At 41.7% G+C, this 27,670-nt stretch overlaps 1 protein-coding gene across 3 annotated transcripts; it reads left to right on the forward strand.

The window, feature by feature from the left end:
• Positions 1-38: 38 nt before the first annotated feature.
• Positions 39-27,214, forward strand: pmm2 (phosphomannomutase 2). Of its 3 annotated transcripts, none has more exons than XR_013500676.1 (9): positions 41-144; positions 1,082-1,193; positions 6,316-6,392; positions 7,447-7,538; positions 9,580-9,679; positions 20,266-20,341; positions 21,702-21,817; positions 24,381-25,697; positions 26,922-27,214. XR_013500676.1 is itself a non-coding variant. In XM_078240399.1 (8 exons), the coding sequence occupies exons 1-8, from the start codon at positions 64-66 to the stop codon at positions 24,483-24,485; spliced, it is 759 nt and encodes a 252-aa protein (XP_078096525.1). In that variant the 5' UTR covers positions 39-63; the 3' UTR covers positions 24,486-26,614. The 3 variants fall into 3 exon arrangements, 1 of the variants encoding a protein (XP_078096525.1); XR_013500675.1 differs by having other exon boundaries at positions 26,927-27,214; XM_078240399.1 differs by lacking the exon at positions 26,922-27,214 and having other exon boundaries at positions 39-144; positions 24,381-26,614.
• Positions 27,215-27,670: the final 456 nt, after the last annotated feature.

Raw genomic sequence — 27,670 nt, forward strand, 5'->3', positions numbered from 1 at the left:
TTCCAACATGCCGCTGGGGAGTCGGCGCATGTGCACTGGGGTAGTTGGGCGGATTGGAGAAACATGGCGGCGGAGAGGGGGGAGATTGGTAGCTCGGTGTTGTGTCTCTTTGATGTGGACGGCACCCTCACTGAGGCCCGGCAGGTAAGGATAGTTCTGCCCGCTACACTGCACAGGGCCATCCCCGGGCCTCTCGCCGGTGGTGGCACAGCCCCCCCCCCTCCTGAATAGGAAGCGAATCCAGAGGGGTGGGTTTGTGAATGGGGAATGGATCCTGGAGATCTGTTTGTGAATGGGGAATGGATCCTGGAGATCTGTTTGTGAATGGGGAATGGATCCCGGAGATCTGTTTGTGAATGGGGAATGGATCCTGGAGATCTGTTTGTGAATGGGGAATGGATCCTGGAGATCTGTTTGTGAATGGGGAGTGGATCCTGGAGATCTGTTTGTGAATGGGGAGTGGATCCTGGAGATCTGTTTGTGAATGGGGAGTGGATCCTGGAGATCTGTTTGTAAGCGGGGAATGGATCCTGGAGATCTGTTTGTGAATGGGGGGAGATCCCGGAATCTGTTTGTGAATGGGGGGATCCTGGGATCGGTTTGTGAAGAGATCCCGTAGATCGGTTTGTGAATGGGGAGAGATCCGGGGATCTGTTAATGTGGAGTGGATCCCGGGGATCTGTTTGTGAATGGGGAGTGGATCCCGGGGATCTGTTTGTGAATGGGGAGTGGATCCAGGATCAGATCCATTGATTTGCAGCTCCTCTGGTTACAGTAACTCCTCTAGGTTAGGCACGTTAATAAAACCACAGAGAGAAAGCTAACAGATATTCATCTCCCTTTTAGAGGCACAAGAATAAACCATAAACAAAGCTTCTGAAACGAATTGCCAGCGATGTCCACTGTACTCTCCAGTGCACTCGATACGCTTTTGTTTTGTCAAAACATTTCTTGTTCCAGTGAGTTTAAAGATGCATGTCGAGAGAATGGATGTGTATTTAGTTTGGAAATTGTGGCCGGCATCATCCACTGATTTACACCCTGCTGTGTTTCCCTCCCTCCTCCCAATGTCCTACTTTAGAAAGTCACTCCGGACATGGATGAATTTATGCAGCGTTTAAGGCAAAAGGTGAAAGTTGGAGTTGTGGGCGGTTCTGATTTCGTTAAAATTAAAGAGCAGCTGGGAGACAAGGGTGAGTCACTGCTTCTGAACAGGCTCACGGTACGGAGCTTCACACACTGTCTACAGTCCCGGGTTTACACTTTGTCTCAGGCACAGGTAAACGCGAGCCCTGCAGAACTTGTCAGCAACAAATACTGAGTGCCAGTGACATTTGATTTTAGAAATAAATCTCAACTTCGTCTGCCCTGAAAACTGAAAGGTTGTTTTTTTTCTGACTGGTTACCCGTCCTACCTTTGTCACCAATCAGAACAGCAAAGACGACGTGGCAATTCCGGGTTTACAAAACACCGATGAGTAAATGACAGGACATTGTGGAGGTTTGCAAATCACAGTCACAGCCTCACGCTGCATTTATTGCTCAGTCTGTTTCTAATTGGGCTGTCTCCTGCCTTAACTGCAGTTCTCCTCCCTATAGTCAGGTTCAATGTGTTATCAGAATTTACCTCCCAGAGGTTGGAATGTAAATAAGATTATAAAATTAGGAGCAGAAGTACCATTCGGCCCATCAAGTCTCCTCTGCCATTACATAAGGGCATGATGTGGAGATGCCAGCGTTGGACTGGGGTAAACACAGTAAGAAGTTTAACAACACCAGGTTAAAGTCCAACAAGTTTATTTGGTAGCAAATGCCACAAGCTTTCGGAGCCTGCTTAATTAAGCTCCTTCTTCCAGCGAGTGAGAATTCTGTTCACAAACAAGGCATATAAAGACACAAACTCAATTTACAGAATAATGGTTGGAATGCGAATATTATTCTGTAAATTGAGTTTGTGTCTTTATATTCCCTGTTTGTGAACAGAATTCCCACTCACCTGAAGAAGGAGCTTAAGGCTCCGAAAGCTTGTGGCTTTTGCCACCAAATAAACCTGTTGGACTTTACATAAGGGTGACAGGATAGCACAGTGGTTAGCATTGCTGCCTCACAGCATCAGGGATTCAATTCTGACCTTTGGTGACTGTCTATGTGGAGTTTACACATTCTCCCTGTATGGGTTTCCTCCCACGGTCCGAGGATGTATAGGTTAGGTGAATTGGCCATGTTAAATTGTCCCTTATTGTCTAAAGGTGTGTAGGTTAGGTGGATTAATGGGGTAAATACGTGGGGTTATGGGAACAGGTTCTGGATGGGATGCTCTGTCAGAGAATCAGGGTGGACTTGATGGGCCAAATGGCCTCGTTCTGTACTAAAGGGATTCTATGATAAGATCTGAATATGACCTTAACTCCACTTCCCTGCCTATCCCCCCTGAACTCTAGATTAAAATTTGCCTAACCCAGCCATGAATATATTCAGTAACCCCACCACCACTACTCTGCAATTCCTCCCAATTTCTGTCTTAAATGGGAAACCCCTTATTTTTAAACTAAGCCCCCTAATGTTCAGTGAGAGCATTCTGCATTTGTTTTAAATATTTAAATGAACTTTAGGTAAGCTTAATACATGACCTGGATGTCCACACAAGGTCCACAATCTGAAGTCATATCAGACATCCTTATCCCAGAGGATTTGTAGCTTTGTTGTGGAGTTCAGTGGAGGAGGGTAAAGTCTATCTGAATACTGCAACTTTAGCCCAGTAATGTTAGTTCACTGAACTGTGGATCCCAATAACACTGATACTATAGATCTCAAAAACAATACTAATTCAAAGATACAGAACCATAGTCTACCAAATAATACTAACTCACTATTATAGTCTTAGTTGATAAGTCAGTGTTTGAAATAGAATTGGCTCAGTTATAGGGGCAAAATATTGATTCATTGGCCTTGATTTTAAACACCAAGAATGAATGAAGAATGGATTGAGCACATGGATAAGTGTCCCACCAAAGGCTTGTAGGGGCCTGGTTATCTCCCACACCTAAACTGTCCAGATCAGTGGTGCAACTTTGACAGAAATGAGGTGGAGGCTTGAGCTGTGGGACTCCCTGCATCTGAACCAAGGCAGGAGATGCTGTGTACACAGGTTGAGTGGGCCAAGAAGTGCTCCTCCAAGACCCTCAAGACTTTGGCAGACTGAACATCCCTCACCTCATCTCACAATTGTGGCTGTTCTCTATTCTCTCAATTGCCAAGAACTAGCCCCAAGAATAGTGCAGGTTTTTCCTCCTGGCTGTGCAGTAGGCTGGAGAGAAGGAAATATATGAAAGAGGTTTTGCCATTAAGGTCAGTAGGATCACCATGTCCCTAATCTTGCCAGTTTCTTTGACTGTTTTTGGTCTCTTCACCTTCCTGTTAACACTGGGGTCAATTTTCCACCTTAAAAGGGAGTCATAGAACCCAAGTACAATTGACTCTGTTTTACCATTACCAAAGTAACACATTCATGCAAAGCCAAAACAAATGGCAAACGTATCATTCAAGAAGATTTTATTCACAAAGTTTTGATTGTGAGTAGCAGATTCCTAATAAACCAGTTCTCCTCCCAATCCATATCAGAAATGACAGGAGCAATAGTAGTCTTACTGTCACTGATACCGCCATGGAAAATGAGCCAGCTGGTTGGTATTGAGTAAGAATGGCAATTGGACTTCAGAGAAAGCAATATAACTTGTGGAATTGAAAACAAGTATTCTGAATGTAACATTAAATAGTGGTATGAATAGCACAGTTGATAATAGAACCATAGAACATTACAGCACAGAAACAGGCCTTTTGGCCCTTGGCTGTGCCGAACCATTTTTCTGCCTAGTCCCACTGACCTGCACCTGGACCATATCCCTCCACACCCCTCTCATCCATGTACCTGTCCAAGTTTTTCTTAAATGTTAAAAGTGAGCCCGCATTCACCACTTCATCTGGCAGCTCATTCCACACTCCCACCACTCTCTGTGTGAAGAAGACCCCCTAATATTCCCTTTAAACTTTTCCCCCCTCACCCTTAACCCATGTCCTCTAGTTATTTTCTCCCCTAGCCTCAGTGGAAAAAGCCTGCTTGCATTCACTCTATCTATACCCATCATAATTTTATACACCTCTATCAAATCTCCCCTCATTCTTCTGCGCTCCAGGGAATAAAGTCCTAACCTATTCAACCTTTCTCTGTAACTCAGTTTCTCAAGTCCCGGCAACATCCTTGTAAACCTTCTCTGCACTCTTTTAACCTTATTAATATCCTTCCTGTAATTAGGTGACCAAATCTGCACACAATACTCTAAATTCGGCCTCACCAATGTCTTATACAACCTCACCATAACATTCCAACTCCTATACTCAATACTTTGATTTATAAAGGCCAATGTACCAAACGCACTCTTTACGATCCTATCTACCTGTGATGCCACTTTTAGGGAATTATGTATCTGTATTCCCAGATTCCTCTGTTCTACTGCACTCTTCAGTGTCCTACCATTTACCTTGTATGTTCTACCTTGGTTTGTCCTTCCAAAGTGCAGTACCTCACACTTGTCTGCATTAAACGCCATCTGCCATTTTTCAGCCCATCTTTCTAGCTGGTCCAAATCCCTCTGCAAGCTTTGAAAACCTTCCTCACTGTCCACTACACCTCCGATCTTTGTATCATCAGCAGATTTGCTGATCCAATTTACCACATTATCATCCAGATCATTGATATAGATGACAAACAACAATGGACCCAGCACTGATCCCTGTGGCACACCACTAGTAAGAAGTTTAACAACACCAGGTTAAAGTCCAACAGGTTGGACAGGCTGGACCTTTAACCTGTTGGACTTTAACCTGGTGTTGTTAAACTTCCTACTGTGTTTACCCCAGTCCAACGCCGGCATCTCCACATCATGCACACCACTAGTCACAGGCCTCCACTCAGATAAGCAATCCTCCACTACCCCTCTCTGACTTCTTCCATTGAGCCAATGTCTAATCCAATTTACTACCTCTCCATGTATACCTAATGTTTGTTAACCAAGAAAGATCGGTAAGAATTTGAGTGCAACATTAACAGGAAAACCAAAAAGGCTTTTTGGGGAATCAAGCCTGCTTACTCAGAAAACAACTTCGTGTATAGATCTGCCAGTGTGAACTTAGAAGAGCTGTTCTTTTTTTGATTGAAACTGTAAGGAGTCATTAAGTTGCTCCTAGATTGTCAAATGATTAAAAACCTAACAACAGTTTGTTGTTACAACAAAGGGCAGCATGGTGACACAATGGTTAGCACCGATTCTGGCCTTGGGTCACTGTCTGTATGGAGTTTGCACGTTCTCCCTGTGTTTGCGTGGGTTTCCTCCGGGTGCTTCGGTTTCCTCCTACAGTCTAAAGATGTGCAGATTAGGTGGATTGGTCATGGTAAATGTGGGGGGTTATGGAGGCAGGGGTGGGCCTGGGTAAAATGTTCTTTTTGGAGAGTCAGTGCAGGCAGAATGGGCCAAATGGCCTCCTTCTGCACTGTAAGGATTCTATGGTTAACAGTATCCCATTTTTAGAGGGGCAGAACCAATGGGGAACTTAAACAAAGAAAACTTGTAAGCACATTTGTACTATCCATGCCTCCTCAGTTACACTGGTGGTAGTAGGCATTCTCCTTCTCCACAGCCATCCCAGACATGGACAAAACTGCAGAAGAGAGAGACAGATTGATAGAGGAACAATCTCCATAAGCTAAATCAAACCTGGACCTATAGATGGAATCTTTGCCAGGCCTTACCCAGTTTAAGCTACTGGCTCTCAATGACACATTTTTATATTTCCATAAATGTACCTGCAGTCAATGAGCTTTTCAAAGTAGATGGAGTGGAAATGTGCTCATTTCCACTCCATCTGACGAAGGAGCAGCGCTCCGAAAGCTAATGGCATTTGCTACCAAATAAACCTGTTGGACTTTAACCTGGTGTTGTTAAAACTCTTTCTGTCTTTATAAACCACCAACCTTGCAAGGCTCAATTATATGCGGAGCGATCTACTTTTCTGTTGAATGTTTTAAAATATTGAGTAACACCACAGATTTAGTGGCTTTTGTTTTAGTTTCTTGTTTTTCTGTTTTAAATCACTGGTGTGGAGGTGGTTTGCTGTTCAGAATTGGAACAACAAATAAAACAAACCATGCTAATTAAGTTAATAGCTGGCATATACATGGATTTATGGTATTATGGCTTCAGGAAAATAAACATCTTGGTTGTACCAGATTCTAACACGTCTGCTTTCTTTTCCTTTCAGTTGTTTCAAACTTTGATTATGTGTTTGCTGAAAATGGCTTAGTTGCATATAAAGCTGGCCAGTTTTTGGCTAAACAGGTAAGTTTTAAAAAATCAAAATTGACTCTGTGAGTTAAAGGAGAAACATGCCCTTTTTATTATTCAAGTACTCTTATTCCACTGGGGATATGTATTTTTTGATCTAGCCTACTCCCACCTTCCTTTCTTAAGAGAGGAGGAAAGGGGGACTGGTTTTATCTGTAACACTGTCTCAACAGGAGAAAATGTGAATAAGAAGCACTTGGTTGAAAATGTGCAGCAGTAATTAATGCAGCCTGCGTTTCTGATCTGGAAGAAATGTATCTGCTTATAATTTACACTTAAATTAAAAATAATTTTCGGACATGAAACTGCAGCATTTGTTTTATATTTAACAGATGAAAGCTAGTTTTATTTTGGCTGCTAATAAAGCAAGATTTGTGCTGTCTTCCTATTTTTCATATCAGGTTCCACATAAACATTTAACAAAGCAAAGTAAAATACTATATTATATATATATATATATATATATATATATATATATGTTAGATTTTAACAAGAATACAGTAAAAATGTAAAATCTGCTTTGTAATTTTCATCTTCATTGATTTTATATTCTCTGAATACAGACCTTTGTTAAACACAGGTAAACCTAAGGATTTTTAAAACCAGAATGGGAATTAGAGTGGGGGATAATTCCTACACAAGTGTGACTTATATGCTACTTTACAATTTGCTGTTTTCAAAATAATCCATGTTAGATATATTTACTGCAGTGTTTAAAATTGTGCACTCTTATCAGGATCTAATTACTAGGAACTAAAGATATTGTCAAATGTCATATGAAAGATTTGCTGCAACATTACATGTTTGCAAAGCTGCTTTAAAGACTGAAATTCATTCATGGGTTCTTGTCACACCTCCTTGCACTTAATTGGCCGGTAAACATGGAAGCAATAGTGTAATGCTGTGGGTGGGTTAAAAAGCCATTGACAAACACACTACACTACCAGGTCTCCACCATCCATTGCTAGTTATTTAAAATTGAGCCCATTGTATTTATACATGAAATATACTTCACAAGCAGTTTTATTTTATATGCCTTGATTTTTAGAGCATCCAGAGCTATGTTGGTGAGGAAGTACTGCAGGACCTGATCAACTACTGTCTAAATTATATGGCCAAGATTAAGCTGCCTAAAAAAAGGTAAAACCCACATCTGAAATAAAACTACATCAACGAAGTTTGCAATCCTTCTATGTTATCAACATTTTTAAAAGCCATTTATATTTATCTGTTTACTTCTCACTTTGTTGATAATGAATGATAATGATAATGAATTGAAAGCAAAGTAAAATTCTGAATACAGTGGGATGTATAGGGGTAAAAATTGGATCTCTATGTAACTATAAGCCTATTCTGTCCAGTCTAATCATGTCTCTTTTTCTTAAAGAAGAAAGTTGTATTTGACAGCGTCCAGTCTTCTGAAACAGTTTCTCTTTTCCTGAGAAGTTTAGTAGACTATGGTTGCATTATCTGCTCTTTCTTATGCCAAGATCTTCAGGCATGAGCATTAAGTTTATCTAATTTTATTTTGAGTAACTTCATTCATACCACTTAGCTTAATACTAATGTGCAAAATCTGAATGATAGTATATATTTATTATTTCTGAAATTCCTTCACTCTCAGTTACAAACTTGTCATCTTAATCTCTCACTGGCCCTACATGTTCCTTTTCTATCTCCTGCTGTGCCGAGCAATAGTGCTTTTATTCCTATTTTGTGTTCATTTATGTTTGCGCTTTAACCTTTCTAATCTCCCTCTTTGGAAGCTTTATCTATATATATATATATATATATATATATATATTTGCCCTAAGCTTTTTTTTTAATGAAACACTCATTAAGTGCTAAAAGCCTTTTTTAACTTTGAAATTCAATCTAATCTCTCCATGCATCCAAAAAATCTCGAACCTTCAATGCATAATTTTTCCTGCCCTACTGATTTCTACCCATCTCTTAATTAAATATTTCCAATTTTCGATCTAGCAAATATCGCCTTGCATTTAAACTGAATATTTACTTTTTAACTTACTATAATTTATAGTGTTCCAGTTGTCTTGTAGTGATTATAACTTTTATCCTAGAATTTTCTGAGCAAAAATATATTGTGGCTATTGCTTTCCAAATGTTCTTCTTACTTTGGTTACCTGTTAACTCTGCTTTAGTATTAGGAACCAGTTCAAGTATTGCTTCCCTCCTTGCTGGAGTAGCAAGGCTGAGATGAAGGACATAAACACACTGCAAAATGCTTTCACTTTCTCAAATACTTTTCTCTTTCACCACTATGGAATAATTAAAATCCCTATAAAATGTAGTTTTTTTGTTAATACACACTTCTCTAACTTGTCTTTAAATAGTATTCTTTCTTCATTGGTAATCTATAATTGCTCACACTAGTGTGACTAATTCCTTGCTCCTCTTCAATTCAATACAAATTAATATTTTTGGGATGACTTCTGTATTTAATTTTTTATGTTCTAACTGTTGTTTCAATTCCCCCATACCCTTCCTGAACATCTTGTAATCTGGAATGTTTAATTGCTAACTGTGACCTTGGGGCAATTCTGTTTCTGTTACTGTTGTTATGTGACAATTTTCTATTTTATAATTGAGTTCCCTCATTTTAATTCTTATAATTGGTGAATCTAAGTTTGGATTCCCTTGTTGGAAATTTTTCCTCATCTGTCTTGCTGCACCCTGACCCATTTTTATTATTTTGTCCTGCTTAACCACTTAACTTTCTTATTATGAATACTCTTTGTTCCATGCAGTCCTATTGCTTTACCCTATTCAATCCTATATTGGTTTAAACCTTCCCCCCCACAACTCTAATAGGCCACCCTTTTAGTTAACTCCTGCCGCGGTGCCCCAAGACCTTCCCCTCTGACACCGTGCCACAAACTACATTTTAGTTTCTTAATCTTGACATTCCACTGTTGGCTTGCATATGATAGTTTTCCTTTTAGATTATTTGGTTGAATAACTTTGTAATACACCAATGTACTTTTTAAAATGTAGTCAATATATTAATCACAAATGTTTTCAAAATGTTGAAGCATCTCATGGTAGACGGACTGATGATCTTTATTGAAGTTATTTTTGCAGTGCTATGCAATTCAAAATTTACAATAGTTTAAACATTAGTAATGATTAGTGACTGCCTAAAGCTACGTATCTTTCACAGAGGCACCTTTATTGAGTTCCGTAATGGAATGCTGAACATCAGTCCAATCGGGAGAAATTGCAGCCAAGAAGAACGTATTGAATTCTTTGAACTTGACAAGGTGAGTTGATTGGAAAAAACAGGTAACTCTTGGACCATCTGATGAAGATGTAGGAAACAAATTTGAGGACACCAATTACTCTTCAGCAATTGAAAATAACTGGAATGAAAATTATTTTACATTGAGTTGCTGATCAGAAGCTTAAGAGTTTATGTTGACCAAAATGGGGAAAATAGGTACTAAATAGGTACAGTGCTATTAAGACTAGCCTGTTTGAATATCCGAATTTAACACACAATTTTGGCCCTGATTGCTTGTTACCATAATTTGAACTTGCCTGGCGGTAAATCGACATCTGCAGGTTTAGCTCTAGTGCTGATTCAATGTAATTTTCATGGAACCGTATATCTGGGCACCTTGCATCCACTTCCAGTGAGGATGTGTAGTGGTCATGCTGTGGCTGCCACACTTAAGAAAGTTAAGTAAGTTGTAAGATGGCTTGGGGAGCATGAGAGATTCATGGATGCTTTTCTGGAGGTCTTTGTGGAAGTTGCCCAGAGGAGGGGGAGAGAGAGAGAAGCCCTGCACCCTCTTTACTGCAGCAACTGATGCTGCTTCCCCTGGCCTCGTGCCTTCCTCCAATTCTTCATCCAAACCAAAGCAGACTCCAAGCAAGATGCTGATTGCTAAACATTCACTTTCTCCTGATCACTCCAATAATTTATCCTATGAAGCCTAGTAGTGTGGCACTTATTCTTTTCAGGCAAAGTCCTCAGTGAACTTTTGGAATAGTATTGCTCGATGTTGGGTAAGTCTTGACCAAAGTGTCCCAGAGGGTATCTCAGTGTATTTCGGAGCTCCTCCTCACAGCTTTAGCAGCATTGAACATGAAGTAGTGAATGTCGCTTTAAACAACATTTGAAATAGATATCAATGCCATGCCTACTGCCAAATAGCTGATCGCTGGTGGTGTTAGTTGAAGGGCTAGCCACCAAAATGCCAGTCCTTTTTAATGAGTGCTAGCACACATTTTAGTGGCAGTCAGATGTTTAACAAGCTTCTGGTAAGCTATTTCTGGCACAGGCTTCGACTGCTTTACCAAGATGATGTCTTGCGTTAAATGCAGGCGAAATGGGTATTTCAACTAAAGATTCTTTCTTGGTCACCACTTCACCTCTTTACTGCCTAAAGCAGAAACCTCCAACCTTTTTGCGACCGATCAAGCCTCTCCCATCCCTCCTTACTTTTTATCAAAAATACTACTTCTGTATAGAATAAGTTGCACGATTAAATAAAAATTAGTGGGCCATAACTTCCTCAGAGTGGCTGTTAGTGGCGGATTGCCACTCTGTGTCGACTTTCCTTTGCTTAAATTCTAAAGTGCCTGTCTAACCCAACCTTCCTGACTCAGGCTGGGTGAGATTCAGGCAGCGAAGCAGGTCCCCAGATCCAGCGGTTAAGCAGAGCGAAGGAGGCCATGCTCCTTTCTTTTCGTCACTAGCTGCTGTAAAGCAGGTGAGTTTAAAGGTCCAAATAAAAATATCAAACCAGGGAGATGGTAAGTTTCTAGAGTTGCGGATTCGGACATTGAGGAGAGCTTTCTGTTAAAGGTTCCCTTTTTACTGTAGCCCTAACGCTCTGCATCTCTAGTTTTCCCACCATCTCCATCCATACCCTCTTGAAGCTCATCTGTGTATGAGACAGGTCTTCTGCTCTCTCAGTCTCGTTTCCACTAAAGCCCTAATCATCCAACTTTCTATCCTGTGTCTCCCCTCCCCATTGCTAGCTGACACTGTATGTGGTATATTTTCTTCCTGAATTGTCCTTTTTCCTTTCAAAACCACTGCTAAGCCTCATCTTCTTCCTCTGTTCTCACTATCTCCAGTCCCATCTCTAACCACTCTTTCCTTTCCAATGTCATTGATCATGTTGTTTTCCTTCATATCTCTACCCATCTCATCAACTTGTTTGACTGCTTAAATCAGGTTTCTACTCTTTCCGTCACACCAAAATGCACCCAACATAAGACATAAATGCGATGTTGTGACTGTAACCATGGTGTATTATTCCCTCCTCTATTTCCACTCTCTATTGTCGTAGCCAGAACATTTGTAGCAATGAGTTTCCTCCTACCATTACCTTGGTGTCTCCTAAGAAATTCATTCTTGGTCCCTTCCTCTGCTCGATATTCCTTCCCTCAGCAATGTTATCTGAAAGCACTTTCCACATCTGACTATCATTTTCAGTTTGTTCTTGGTACATGGGTGAAACTAGCAAAGTTGTATTTATTGCTTATCCTCAACTGGCCTGCTTAGGTGGTGATAGACTTCTCCTTCAAACGTTGCATTGCACTAATTCTCTTGAAACCTTCACTGTGTCTGCCCTATCAGACTGGCATGACAGCTGTCCTGGATGAGATGTAATCCCTTCCAGTTGTACATTGGGAAGACCGAAGCCATTGTCTTCAGTATCTGCTAGAGAAACTATACCTCTGCCACTATCTCAGTTGCCTATCCTAACTACTGTCTCAGGTTAAACCTTGATTGTCCCAGCAAGAGCCAGGACTACCTACCTTCCACCTCTTCTGCTTAAACTCTCCTCTCTCTGAAACTCTTACTCATGCCGACTTCACCTTAAAACTTGTTTTAGTTGGCCTTCACTCCATTACCCTTAAACTTCAATTCTTCAAAAACACTGCTTATCCCTATTCTATCCTACACAAGATCCCATTTACCATTATCCCAGTCCTTGCTAAAATTGAGTAATATTCCCCAAAACTGCATATGATCTGTTCAAGACTGATCCAACCCTTGGGTTTTGATTCTGTTCAGAAACCAGCCTTAGTTTATGCATCTGGATCTCACTCTGTTATCTATTATTGTTAAGTTTTAATAAAGGATTGCAAACCAGGTTATTAAAATTGTGTAATAACTAATGCATAAATTAATGACTAACATATTTATGATCCTCTAGTGTTTGACTTCCCAACACAAGTGGAAACATCTTTTGTACATCCACCCTATCAAACCTCAGTACAATTTTAAAGATTTTTTTTAGAGAGAGAGTTTCCAGTCTTTTTAGACTTTACTGTTAGTGGAATCCTCCAACTTCCAGCCTCAGTTCTTGCAGAGTTAGCTGATCTTAGGCTGGTTATGAGGAAGGCACTACTAACATCAGTGTATGTAATTTGTTTTAACCACCCTGATGGCAAGTGTTTTAAAAATAAACTTTCTTTAGGTTACTTTCTACAAATGTTGTGCATTGAAAACTATTGGCCCTCACTTCACAATCACTGGGACACTGGCTATCTGAGTTACTCGCTTCTGCATGTCTCCTTCCTCACCCCTTTGAACATTTGTTTCTTGCATTCCTTTCATATCATCTTCCAGTTCCTTTATTTGTTTTTTTTCCTACGTCTTTTAAGTTGCCAAATTAGAAATTAAGTTTGAAGAGCCAACTCATTAGCTACAGGCGACATAGGTGGCATTATTGAAATCTGATTTGGGCAAGTGCCATTGTCTGTATATATTATAAGAATTGGGTGGCAGAAATATTCCATGAATGTTGTCTAACCACCCGAGGATGAGTTGTGCAAGAATTTGAATTGACTCAGTGCTCCATGTGTCCAATCATACAGGAACAATCATCAACAAAAGAAATAGAATTAAGAACTGTATTGTGAGTATAATTGAGGCAAGTCATGCTAAATTATATTGCGTTCTGATCTGACTCTGTGGGCGTGAACGAAACTCCAGGATGGTAGTCTGCCTCCCTGGTGCCGGGGTCCTGGATGTCTCTGAGCGGGTAGGAAGCATCCTAAAAAAGGCGGGTAACCAGACAGACGTCATTGTCCACATTGGTGCAAATGACACAGGCAGAAAGAGCAGGGAGGTCCTGCGAGAGCAATTCAGGGAGGTGGGTAGTAGGCTAAAAAGCAGGGCCTCCAGGATAGCGATCTCTGGACGACTCCCAGTGCCACAAGCTAGTGAGGCTAGGGACAGGGAGACTGCACAGCTGAACGCGTGGCTAAAGGACTGGTGCAGGAGGGAAGGTTTCGAATTCGTGGATCACTGGGAAGTCTTCAAGAGAGGATGGCACCCGTACCTAAGCTGGAGGGGTACGAATATCCTAGCTGGGAGGTTTTGCTAGTGTGATTCGGGTGGGTTTAAACTCATGTGGCAGGGGGGTGGGGATCAGAACAATAGGTCAATAAGCATAGAGGCTGGGGACGAGGTTGGGGCCAAGACAAGGCTATCTAAGAGGAAGAGCATTCTGGGGGAGGATGACCTCAGTGGGCCTGGATCTGCTTCAATGCAAGGAGCATCACGGGCAAGACAGATGAGCTTAGAGTCTTAATGCTTGCGCGGAACTTGGATGTGATTGCAGTGACGGAGACTTGGTTAAAAGAAGGATAGGACTGGCAGCTAAATATTCCGGGGTTTAAGTGTTTTAGGCGAGACAGAGGAGGGGCGAGGAGAGGTGGGGGAGTAGCAATGCTGGTTAGGGAGCATATTACAGCGGTACAGAGGGTGGACAATATGGAAGGGTCAGGTAACGAGTCACTGTAGGTGGAGCTCAGAAACAGGAAGGGCGCAGTCACTATGCTGGGGGTATACTACAGGCCTCCCAACAGCCCACAGGAAGTTGAGGAACGGATATGTAAGGAGATTCTGGACAGGTGCAGAAAAAATAGTGTTGTTGTAGTGGGAGACTTTAATTTCCCTCACATAGACTGGAAATCGCTTAGGGCTGGGGGCCTGGACGGGGAAGAATTTATAAAATGCGTACAGGAAGGTTCTTTGGAACAATATGTTGACAGTCCAACTAGAGAGGGGGCTATACTGGACCTAGTACTGGGGAATGAGCCAGGTCAGGTCATCAAAGTTGCAGTAGGGGAACATGTGACAAATAGTGATCACAATTCTGTAAACTTTAGGATAGTAATGGAAAAAGATGAGTGTTGGCCTATGGGTAAGGTACTGAATTGGGAGAAGGCTAACTACAGCCGGATTAGGCAGGATTTGGTGGCTGTTGATTGGGAGAGGCTGTTCGAGGGTAAATCCACATCTGGCATGTGGGAGTCTTTTAAGGAGCAGTTGATAGGACTGGAGGACAGGCATGTGCCTGTAAAGAGGAAGGATAGGAAAGGTAGGATTCGAGAGCCGTGGATAACCAGTGAAATTGTGGGTCTAATCAAAAAGAAAAAAGAGGCATACATGAGGTCCAGGCAGCTAAAAACAGATGGAGCACTGGAGGAATACAGAGAAAGTAGAAAAGAACTCAAACAGAGACTTAGAAGGGCAAAAAGGAGTCACGAAATGTCCTTCGCAGACAGGATTAAGGAGAATTCTAAGGCATTTTATACATACGTTAGGAACAATAGGGTTGTTAGGGAAAGAATTGGACCTCTCAGGGACAAAGGAGGGGAATTATGCTTAGAACCAAAGGAAGTAGGTGAGATCCTAAACGAATACTTTGCATCAGTATTCACAAAGGAGAGGGACATGTTGACTGGTAGTGTCGCAGAGAAATGTGTTGACCTGTTAGAAAAACTCTCAATTACAAGGGAGGAAGTGTTAGGTTTTTTAGGAAACATTAGGACAGACAAATCCCCAGGGCCAGATGGCATCTATCCTAGACTCCTCAGGGAGGCGAGAGATGCAATTTCTAGGCCTCGAACAGAAATCTTTGTCTCTTCACTGGACACAGGTGAGGTCCCAGAGGATTGGAGGATAGCAAATGTGGTCCCGTTATTTAAGAAGGGTAGCAAGGATAACCCGGGTAATTATAGGCCGGTGAGCTTGACGTCTGTGGTAGGGAAGTTGTTGGAGAAGATTCTTAGAGATAGGATACATGCGCATTTAGAACTGAATAATCTCATTAGCGATAGACAGCATGGTTTTGTACGAGGGAGGTTATGCCTCACAAATTTGGTTGAGTTTTTTGAGGAGGTGACAAAAATGATTGACGAGGACAGGGCCGTGGATGTCGTCTATATGGATTTTAGTAAAGCGTTTGACAAAGTCCCTCATGGCAGGCTGGTGCAAAAGGTTAAATCTCACGGGATGAAAGGTGAGCTAGATGGGTGGAGAACTGGCTTAGCCAGAGAAGACAGAGGGTAGCAGTGGAGGGGTCTTTTTCCAGTTGGAGGTCTGTGACTAGTGGTGTTCCGCAGGGCTCTGTACTGCGACCTCTGCTGTTTGTGATATATATAAATGATTTGGAGGAAGATGTAACTGGTATGATCAGTAAGTTTGCGGACGACACGAAGATTGCTGGAGTTGCGGATAGTGATGAACATTGTCAGAGAATACAGCAGGATATAGATAGGCTGGAACATTGGGCGGAGAAATGGCAGATGGAATTTAATCCAGATAAATGCGAAGTGATGCATTTCGGTAGATCTAATGTAAGGGGGAGCTATACAATAAATGGCAGAACCATCAGGAGTATAGACACACAAAGGGACCTGGGTGTACAAGTCCACAGATCCTTAAAGGTGGCAGCACAGGTGGAGAGGGTGGTGAAGAAGGCATATGGCATGCTTGCCTTTATTGGACGGGGCATAGAATATAAAAGTTGGCATATGATGTTGCAGCTGTATAGAACGTTGGTTAGGCCACATTTGGAATACTGCGTCCAGTTCTGGTCGCCACACCACGAGAAGGACAAGGGGGCTTTGGAGAGAGTACAGAAAATGTTTACCAGGATGTTGCCTGGTCTGGAGGGTCTTAGCTATGAGGAGAGATTGGGTAAACTGGGGATGTTCTCCCTGGAAAGACGGAGGATGAGGGGCGACCTAATAGAGGTGTATAAAATTATGAAGGGCATAAATAGAGTGAACAGTGGGGAGCTTTTTCCCAGGTCGGAGGTGATGAACACAAGGGGTCACGGGTTCAAGGTGAGGGGGGCAAGTTTCAACACAGATGTCAGGGGGACGTATTTTACACAGAGGGTGGTGGGGGCCTGGAATGCACTGCCAAGCAAGGTGATTGAGGCGGACACACTGGGATCATTTAAGACTTATCTAGATAACCACATGAACAGACTGGGAATAGAGGGATACAAAAGAATGATCTAGTGGGCACACGAGCGGCGCAGGCTTGGAGGGCCGAAGGGCCTGTTCCTGTGCTGTATTGTTCTTTGTTCTTTGACCCCACCCGAGTGATATTTCCAGTGACAGTTGGTGACTAAGGTGGAAAGGAGATATTCAATTCCTGAGGTGGTTGAGAGAACAGCCTGATGTCAAATAACTACGTTATAAGGAAAGATTGGAGAAACGTGGGCTTTGCAGACTTCAAATGTAATGATCAAGCAGTTACCTTATAGTGCTATACAAAGATATATTGAGTCATATGAAACAAAGAAAAAGCGTTAATGCAGAATATGACATCAGATCAAACCAAGATAGGTCAAGACAGCAGGGATTAAAACTAATAAAAGAAATGTGGTTAGGAATGTAACACAAAAAAGTAAGAAACATAGAATTCTGACCACTAGTGGAGATGAAAGTGTGTTGGATATTGTGAAAGAAGCATCTTTTCAGATGGATGAACTAAGGTGAGTCAAATGGCTCTAGGAAAAAGAGTAGGCCATTCAGAGATCACTATTTACCTTGTGATTTTGTACCAGCGGGCGGCACGGTAGCACAGTGGTTAGCACTGCTGCTTCACAGCTCCAGGGTCCCGGGTTCGATTCCCAGCTCGGGTCACTGTCTGTGTGGAGTTTGCACATTCTCCTCGTGTCTGTGTGGGTTTCCTCCGGGTGCTCCGGTTTCCTCCCACATCCAAAGATGTGCAGGTTAGGTTGATTGGCCAGGTTAAAAATTGCCCCTTAGAATCCTGGGATGCGTAGATTAGTGGGTAAATATGTGGGGGTAGGGCCTGGGTGGGATTGTGGTCGGTGCGGACTCGATGGGCCGAATGGCCTCCTTCTGCACTGTAGGGTTTCTATGATTCAGCCTAAAATGCTACTATAATATAAATATGATAGTATCCAGTTATGATCACATGGTGGTGCTGTAGATCTGCACCGGCAGTTTGCACTGTTTAAACAACAGATTTCAATATAATACTTTTCAGTTTCTGTGTATTATAAGTTTCTTAAAGTATCAGCTGAAATTGGTGCGACTGCACTACTGAATTTCAGCATTAAGGGCCATTGTACAGTGCCTTCAGTGTGTCGGTAATGTTGGTGGACAAGCATTGTAGCAAGCACTGGAAATCAGTTATTAAATAATTGGGTTGTAGGAGAGAGTTTTCTCCTGGTCCAAACCTAGGATTGATAAACTTCAGAGCAGCTGAATTTTTAACTATTATATTGTAATTTTGTGTAAAGCTTAAAGAACCATTTCTTTTTGCAGCAGCTCCTATAACAGGACCTTATGCTCTATGATCGTATGTACTTGATAATCTGCTGTCCTGTTAACAATTACCATATTTGTAATAATCTGTATACTGAATTACAAAGCAACAGGAGTAACCAATTAACCCCTTGAGCCTATCCTGCCATTAAATTAGATCGTGGCTAATCTGTACCTCTGCTATTTCTTCCCACTTTAGATCCATATCTCTTGATGTCATTGCCTATCAAAGGTCTATTGATTTCAGTCTTTGACTCACCCAGCATCTATAGCCTCTTGAGTTCAAGATTTCCTCCAGCATTTGTGTGAAAAAAATGGCCCAGATCTAATTTTGAAATTATGCCCTCTTCTGGATTCCTCCTTTAGAAAATAGTTTGTGTTTCTACCCGTCATTTTAAACAGCTCAATGGGATTATACTCAGAGGAATATAATAAATTTATGCAACATTCCCCATTATTTAACCCTTTAAGCTCTGGTGTCACCCTGGTGAATTTACACTCGTGTTGGTCAAATAGAAAACGGACACTTAATACACTTGAAAATAACCTTCAGTTAGCCATGTGCCTGAATTTACAATTCCCAGCCGGGGTGTGTTTTTTAGGCAAAGGAAGTGTGAAATTGAAGGAACGGGATTCTCTCCGGGTTCCCGCCCGCCCGCCCCAACCTCACAGCAATTTCACGCGGGTGTGGGCAAGGCCTCAGACGAGACGATCACCTTGCCCCATTTAAGGATCGTTTCCCACCCAGTCTCAATTTGTAGGCCAGTGGGGGGGAATTATGACTCGTGCGTCAGGGAAGCCTAAAAATGAACGGGCTTGGACTTCGGGCAGGAAGCGGGAGATACTTCTACCAGAAGCCCCACTCTGACTTTGGGCACCTCCCTCCATTAAGGTCTGCTGGTCCACCCCCACCCCTACCCCCATCCGTTCTCCCTGCAAGCCCTCTCTGGGTCCCTTAAACGCACCTTGCTGTCCAGTTCTGGGACTTGGGCTGATGCTTCTTGCTGAAGTTCCCCTTCTGTCCACTGCAGCTGTTGTTGCGACAGAGGCTGCACTCTAGCCTATCAGATTGACCAATAGCTCTCTAAGGCGGGACTTCCCGAATGAGCAACAGAAGGTCTGCGGCCAATTGATGCTCAACCCAGGAAGGGAAGGGAAACCCCGTCATCCAGAAAAATACAGGCCATAGTGTCCTGTATAAGCTGATATATGTTTCTGTATTCAAAACTACTTCTATTTACATGTGGGCGAATTCAGGATACAGGAAGTACTGCTCTGTACATGAAATGAGGCATTATTAAGTTAGATCAATAACAACTATTGGATCTTCATTTTAAATTAACACAAATAACTCATGCATTTTGTATTACCCTATATAAAATGGCTGACAGCTTTTGTTAGGATTGCTGGTCTGTCAAACAGCCTTACTGAAGAGATTATGATTATTTCCCAATATTTTCTTTTTAAGCTCCCCTGCCATTTTTCTTGTCGCACACTTCAGTCACCACAGTCTTTTCCATGCCTCATTGCTGGACTGTACGTAGATGGTGGGAGATTGTTTGTGTGGATTTATTTTCTTTTGCTATCATTCCTCCTCCCATAAGAGGGTGCACATGTCCTTGCTTCGCAGCCCCTCCGAAGGTCAGATCACTGAATTGTGCAATTGTTGGCGACAATGTCTCCTGCCTGCCGCGGTACGTGGATATACTACGGTGCTGTTCCTACACGATTGCACACATTTTCTGTTCATTGATAAAACTGAATGTTCTAAGTCAAATTTAAATAACCTAAAATTAAGGATATTATCTGAATAAAAACTGCAGCTATTCCTAGCTTTCATTTCGCTGCATAAACTGGCATTGCAGTCAAGGGATAAAGGTGGAATTTTCCATTTGTTTTGGTTCAGCTCCTGTCCTGTCCTTCATAAGCAGTTGTACAGATTTAATGGAGTGATCATTCCGATCAAGGCTCCAATCCTTGTATCCTGCGACAGTTTGGAAATGTTCAGTGAATGCTTTATATTGAAATAACTGCAGATGATCAGTTTGTGCATTTAATTTCCTCATGCAATAAATGTCGGGTTAGAACTTACCAAACTGAGCAAGCTTTGGCGTTTTAAGAAAGTGCACCCCCTGAAACGGTCAGTGCAGGTGACATGAAACTTGTGATGTGATCCAATTTACTGGCTCTGATGGAAAATTTCTTTTGATCCCATGGGAAGTTGTTTCTTGCAGAGTAAATGTACATTTGAAATGTGCTACAATTGTGCTTTATTTTACAACAGAAAGAAAAGATCAGAGAAAAATTTGTCACTGATTTACGAAGAGATTTTGCCGGGAAAGGGCTCGCTTTTTCTATAGGTAATTTTATTTTATTTTTTCTCCAATGGCATAGCAATGAGACTGGAGGAAAATGAGTGTAGTCTAAAAATAATGTCCTGTGAAGCAAAACTCTTCTATAGCAATTCATTTTATGGGTTATTTGTTTTTGGGTGGCATGATGGCACTGCTGCCTCACAGCTTCAGGGACCCGGGTTCAATTCCAGCTTCGGGAAACTGTCTGTGTGGAGTTTTCATAGAATCCCTACAGTGAAGAAGGAGGTCTTTCGGCCCATCGAGTCTGCACCAACAACAATTCCACCCTATCTCCTGTAACCGCACATGTTTACCCCATTAATCCCTCTAACCTACACATCCTGGGACACTAGAGGGGCAACTTAGCATGGCCAATCAACCTAACTTGCACATCTTTGGACTGTGGGAGGAAACCAGAGCAGGAGGAAACCCATGCAGACAAGGGGAGAACATGCAAACTCCACACAGACAGTGACCCAAGCCAGGAATCAAATCCAGGTCCCTGAAGCTCTGAGGCACCAGTGCTAACCACTGTGCCACCATGCCGCTCCCTGCGTGGGTTTCCTCCGGGTGCTCCGATTTCCTCCCACAGTCCAAAAATATGCAGGTTAGGTGGATTGACCATGGTAATAATTGCCCCTTAGTGTCCCAAGAAGGGTATGTTTGACTAAATTGCGGATCACAGTGATTTTCTGCAGTTTGATATATATTTGAGTTATGTATATTTACCATTTGGAGATCATAACTCCATAATTATTCACTATCTGAATAGCAATTGCAGTAAGAGCAGATGTACTGTCTAAAAGCAATTAGTTTTTACAATCTTCATTGGCATGCCAATGAGAGTGACACCTTTAATAATGAATTGGAACTGCATTATTGAAATCGTTTTATAAACCTTCATGAGATGCATTTGTTCAGCTGCACTCTTGCAATTTGCTTTCATTTGTATGTTGAAATTCAGTCTCTGCATTTTTGGTCTCAAATCACCAGACACGAAGGGTTCAACCTTCAGGTCAACCGACTGATTTGAACTAGCATCAGCTTTATTCACACATCAACATTTAGCTTCACCACAATATTAAGAGGAAAGTTATCATAACTTCAGAAGATTGGCCAAATCCTATTTACGTGCCCCTCCAGATTTGTGGTTGAAGTTGTGGTGGAGAACACATTTAGAAATTCCCACTGGATATGTATTGTGCCCTTAAATATACTAATAAAAGCCTACATTCCTTCTATTATTTATTTTTACTTTATTAAGGCACCGGGGTTTCAGAATTTGGCACCAGTAATGCTTTGTGAGGTGGAAATATATAATGTACTTTCTAAGTCAGTTTTGTTTTCACCTCTCTCTCTCTCCTAGGTGGACAGATCAGCTTTGATGTGTTTCCAGATGGGTGGGATAAGCGATACTGTCTGGGAATCCTCGAAAGTGACAACTACAAGACCATCCATTTCTTTGGTGATAAAACCTCACCAGTGAGTGAACACATGGTGGAAATTTGAGCACCATCAAGATGATTGGGTTGGGGGGTGAACATTTGTAAATTCTATACTCTGAGCCCCAACATGCAAATTCAAGGTTTTACTTACAATAGCGTGACAAGGAACTGATAGCAAATCCACATCCGGGAGGTGGGTGGGTAACTCAGGTATTTTGATAAGGCTGCCAAACCAATTGAACCTGCTTGACAGGTTTTAAAGACGGGCAGCAGGATTTCCCAGACAAGACAAAGTCAAGTTCAAGGACAAGGTAAATACTTGTGGGTCAGGATGGAGCTGCACTGTGTCTTCTTGTGCCCCTTCCTTTCCCCCCACCCCCACAAAGATAAACCCCCTCCCCAAATAAACCACCTTTCCATGAGAAATGAGACTTCTTGCTCCTGCTGGCTTTCAGACAGGGAACCTGTGAAGTTAAAACTCTGTAACATGTGGGAAAATCACTTCCACTCCATGAATATTCAGGCCAATAAACAGGAAGAATAACCAAGAATTGAAGCTAAAATGATGCTGCTTTCTTTGGAAAAGGAAACAGGAAGAATAACTTTTATTGTTTGACGTACTCTGTAGCATAAACAACACACTGTGGCAGACATTGCATGGAAATCTCAAGGGAGGGCAGCTTGTATACAGTACTTTGAAAAGATTTATAAATAGTCAATCTCATTGCAGTACTTCAGTGAAAACATTTAAACAACTGGAATCTAGTATTGACTGCAACAAGCTGATTTTATAATAATGATTTTTTTTCCCAAGTGAATTGAGCCACTGTTGTGACAATAGGATGTCATGGGGGCTACATGCAGGTATTTTGAGTCAGCTCATTTGGATACTCATTGAAGTAGACATTAGTATAAAATCAGTGTAAAATGGGTGTAAGTATCTGAACTCTTACAGCACACACACTTCAACAACAAATGGGAAAACCAAGAAAGTGAAGAACGTTGCTTGGCTCTTTCATAACCTTACTGAATGTGTTAGCAATTTTGTTTTTTAAATCATACCTTTAAGATGTAAGATAACAGCAGCAGCCCATGGCAACTAACCAGAAAAGAATTATGAAAAGTGTGACTCATTCAGACCTCTGAGCCTTCGCACAGTGGTTAGCACTGCTGCTTCACAGCGCCAGGGACCCAGGTTCGATTTCTGGCTTGGGTCACCGTCTGTGCGGAGTCTGCATGTTCTCCCCGTGTCTGCCTGGGTTTCCTCTGTTTTCCTCCCACAGTCCACAAGACATGCTGGCTAGGTGCATTGGCCATGCTAAATTCTCCCTCAGTGTACCCGAACAGGCGTCGGAGTGTGGCGACTAGGGGATTTTCACAAACTTCATTGCAGTGTTAATGTAAGCCTACTTGTGACACTAATAAATAAACTTTATTGGTGGCAGGTCAAACAGACCTATTTGGGGAAGGGGTGTAAGGCAGGTCATCCCACCCCAGACGTGAAGCTGGCATGAAGCCAATCCACACCACATTGGGCAGCTGCCATCTCCCCACCCCCAATCCAAAAAGGACACTCTAAAGATCGAATCCCCTCCCATGAAGAAGGTAGATGAAACATTGAGCCTCCCAGCTGTCCATGCCAAATGTTTTATGGTGTGGGCAGCGCGTTAACCTTGTCAACTGGCTCAGTAACAAGCCAAATTGACCCATGAAAACTCATTTGAAGATGACAGGATTGGCAGCCCACCCCATTATGGGGGTGAGCAGGAAGGTGATGAGTGGAAACGCTCCCTATTATACATACCCCTTACTGAAAACACAACTGCTGGGGGCATGTAAAATGCAGCCGTAGGTTTGTGTGCTGCTAAACCACCCATATTTGGACGGAGTGGCACTGACGGTTCATTCCCTCAACCCAACATAAACTGAGCACAGGGATTCAATCCTGGAGTTGGAAAAGGTTGGTCTAAGACTGAATGCCAGATGAGTCCTGGGCCACATGTTCAGTGTGAGCTGCAGAGATCTGCTGGATTTGTCCAGTCAGCCTATGGACAAAGGCCATTAGAATGTTGGGCCACTATGTTGCCCAACTTATGCAGTGGGGTTGGGGAAGGTGGTAACAAGCTGTGTTTTTAATATGGAGCTGGCGGGCATGTTCTTTGTGGCTCCACATTAAAAACATGGGCTCTGAGTTTTTAAAAACACACACCATTTGATAGCAAATCAATATTTTATGGCGGACAACAAAGGTTACTTGAAATACTACTGATTTTCCCTAAATGCACCTGGTTCTTTACAGAAGCAATTTGGTTAAGAGCTGGTGGATCCTTTATTTACACATACAACGGACTTGATGTCTATTTTATGGGGTGGGTCCGAAAGTGGAGCTGAGGCCAGCAATGATCTTACTGAGTGGTAGAGCAGGCTTGAGGAGCTGAATGGTCTACTCCTTGCTCTTAATTTGTATGTTTGCCTGTTCCTTCAGCTGTTCTAATATCCTCAGGATCCCTCTGTAAAATATCACCAGCCAACCATGACTGGGAATATATTAACAAATTACTTGTGATTCTTCTGTAAACACATAAATCTACTCTTTGCAGGGTGGGAACGACTATGAAATCTACAGTGATGAAAGAACTATAGGTCATTCTGTAACATCCCCGGAGGAGACGAGGAGAATCTGTGAAGAATTGTTTTTCCACTGAGAGATGAGTCCTCCTGATGAAGTGGAGTTTTTGAGTTCACATCATATAAATGAAGAAATATACTTGAATTAAATCTAACTTTCCTCGGCATAAATGACCATTTCAACAAAAATCCTAAAACTATTTTTATTATATCGGGAGCAACCTTTTATTTAAGAAAATAACTTTTTTTGGGTAAAGTATTAACTAACTATTGGGTGAGCAATGGGTGTGGTGCCAAAAGCTAAAATTAATGGCAAAATCTCAAGTAGAAATTAAGCAACAGATAATTTGATTAATAAATGGGAGCTAAAGATGCAGCCTGTTAATTGCACTTATTACCTCATAACATGATGAATATTTAGACCTAATGTGATAGATGGGTGAATTCTTTATTTGGTAAGTATAGTGTGTATAAGGTTATTGTCAATTACTGTACAAAGATGGCATTCCTTTTTTTTAACCAAATAAAACCTGGTTAGCCAAGTTATAAATCAGGAAATTCAATTTGGTACTTGCATCAAATTTAATAGCATGATTTACACCATCACTTACTTGTACTTCAATTCCTTAACATAGAATTCTTGGGCCAAATCGCCTGGTCTTCAGATCATTGGATGCTCGATGTATGAATGAAGATGCACGTTGGGACCCTGTTGGAAATCCTGATGCGCTGACCCACATGGGAAATGCCCAGGAAGTTTCAACTTCCGACAGGCAATTCCTCAGCTTCCTGGGATCCTCCACAAATGTCCACAGATCCGCGGTACTTAGTTGCCCAGGAAGTGTTAGATTAAAACTTGACCCAACATCCGGATAACTACACAACTGATCACACAATCAACCCCATCCCGACCCAAGTACCTGCTCCACCTGCTTATCCACTTACACTCTCTCCATTCACTCACACACACCATTCAAAGACAGGGCCTTTAAACTTACTATAGGCAGCTAATGCCATAAATAGGAGGGCACTTCCTACCTTGCCTTGACTCTGCTCCGATGGAGTTCCGAGAGGCCATTGTGTTTGTGGAAACCAGGATCGGTAGAAATGCATAGGCAGCATCAAGTCGGGAATATTCAATCACAGTGGCAATCCAATGATAATTATCGCAGCTCAGAAGATTCAGGACTTTATTTTATCACTTTTTTTAGATTCAATCAAGACCTATACACTGCATTTTTTAATCGTGCTGGTCACCTTGAGGGTTAGAAGGGTGCTGTACGTAGCAGGTGAGCCCACTGTGACGTTAGTGTGCCTTAGAAGTATTTTTTAAAATCATGTACTCTGCAGTTGTAAGCAAACTTTTTCAGTTTTTCTCATTGCCGGGCTGTCTATGAGTTTTCTTTATTGCTGCTTAAATGGAGGTTTGTTTATTTTTACTGGGATGTTTATGACTGCATTGTTTGAAGAAAAACTGGTTGGCAGGTCAAGTGATAGTTTGGAGCTGTAGGTTCGAGTTTTAGTTTCAGAAGGGGCATCAAGCTGAAAAGAGGTCTCTCCCTCCCTGGTTTTGGAAATTCTGTTGGTTAGCTGACAGCAAGGTCTTGCCTTTCTGAAAGGGAGAATCGACTGCTGGTGACTTTGCTGGAGTCCCTGGTGGTTTTGGGAAGCTGTTCTGACTTCAAACTGTTCTGGGTCTATCCAGAGAATGGCAGACTTCATCCAAAGATCTCAAGTCCAGTATCACGTGTGCATTCGGCTTTGCCGTGTTAAGCCTGTGAAAAAGGTCTTTGGGATTGGTTTGATTGGAACACATTAGATATATTTGTTAAGGGTTATACATTATAGTGGTTGTTTTGTTTCTTGTTTGTAATTGATAAAAGTTCTTGCTAATTTTATTACTATGAAATGTTGCCTATAGTCTTAAACTTTGTTTGATTAAAAAGCTCCCTAGTGGGTCATTTGAATCATACCTGAAGTGAAACATATCATGCTTATCCTAGCAAATTCAAGATGAAAATCGTAAGATCCAAGTGGGCTCCATAGAACACTTAGAAGTTTCTGACCTGAGCCATAACACCACTAACAAAGCTGCAGTGATTTTGCTGATTATTTCCCGTGGGTTCTGCAATTTCAGCATAATGTCCATACAGTACCATCTAATTGTATGATCTTCATTTTTAATTAAAAATGCATTTTACAACAATTATACAATATTCATGATTATGGGGTCCCAAAAATCTAATTAAGATCCACTTCTGTCTTTGAATTAATGGATTTCTGTATTTGGAAATCTGTTCATACTAACTTACATCTGTTAGAATGGCTGTCAATCATATGCTACATGTTATAATAATGTTACTATCCTACCTCTAGCCATATGCAATGAGATATCGATCACCATTTATTAGAAAGATATTTACATACCTTGGTTTTAAGAATAAATATATATATTGTGGGGAAATTATTTTAATTGCTTGTTGTAGCTGACCTTGTGTCTATTCAATTCAAAGAATAGGTTGGATGAAAGATTGCAAGCCGTAGGCAAGCTGCCTTTTCGTACAATATTTGGCATCACAGAACATTCCATTTTACATCTTCACTGAAATATCTTGAGCAAAGGCTTTGTGTACAAGTCTTATTCTGTATACCATGACATGTGATGCTGTGCACTGCAAGGATATTGTACTTTTTTCAAACATATGAAGCCATGATAAGTTATTTCAGGAAAAACTGGCTACAAGTTGTGTATTTTTGAAAAACTGCCCAAGGACAAATCCACTTGAATAAAAGTTTATTTTGTTTGTGTCACAAGTAGGCTTACATTAATGCTGCAATGAAGTTACTGTAAAAATCCCCCAGTCACCACACTCCGATACTTGTTCGGGTACACTGAGGGAGAATTTTTTAGCATGGCCAATGCACCTAACCAGCATATCTTTCAGACTGTGGGAGGAAATCGGAGCGCCCGGAGAAAATCCACGCAGACACGGGGAGAACATGCGGACTCCACACAGACAGTGACCCAAGCCGGGAATTGAACCCGGGTCCCTGGCGCTATGAGGCGGTAGTGCTAACCACTATGCTACTCTGTATTATGTATTCAGCATGTGTATTAAGAATTATGTTTGGAATCAGTCATTAGCAGATGGGCTTTTATCTTCTCTGTTACCCTTTTCAACCTCTTGATAGCCTTGTTAGAGTATCAGAACAGAAACCTCAAAGTATGTTATCAAGCCTGACTAGACCCCAACAGTTTCTA

Source organism: Mustelus asterias, chromosome 23 (genome assembly GCF_964213995.1).
Source record: "Mustelus asterias chromosome 23, sMusAst1.hap1.1, whole genome shotgun sequence".
In the NCBI taxonomy this organism is placed as follows: domain Eukaryota; kingdom Metazoa; phylum Chordata; class Chondrichthyes; order Carcharhiniformes; family Triakidae; genus Mustelus; species Mustelus asterias.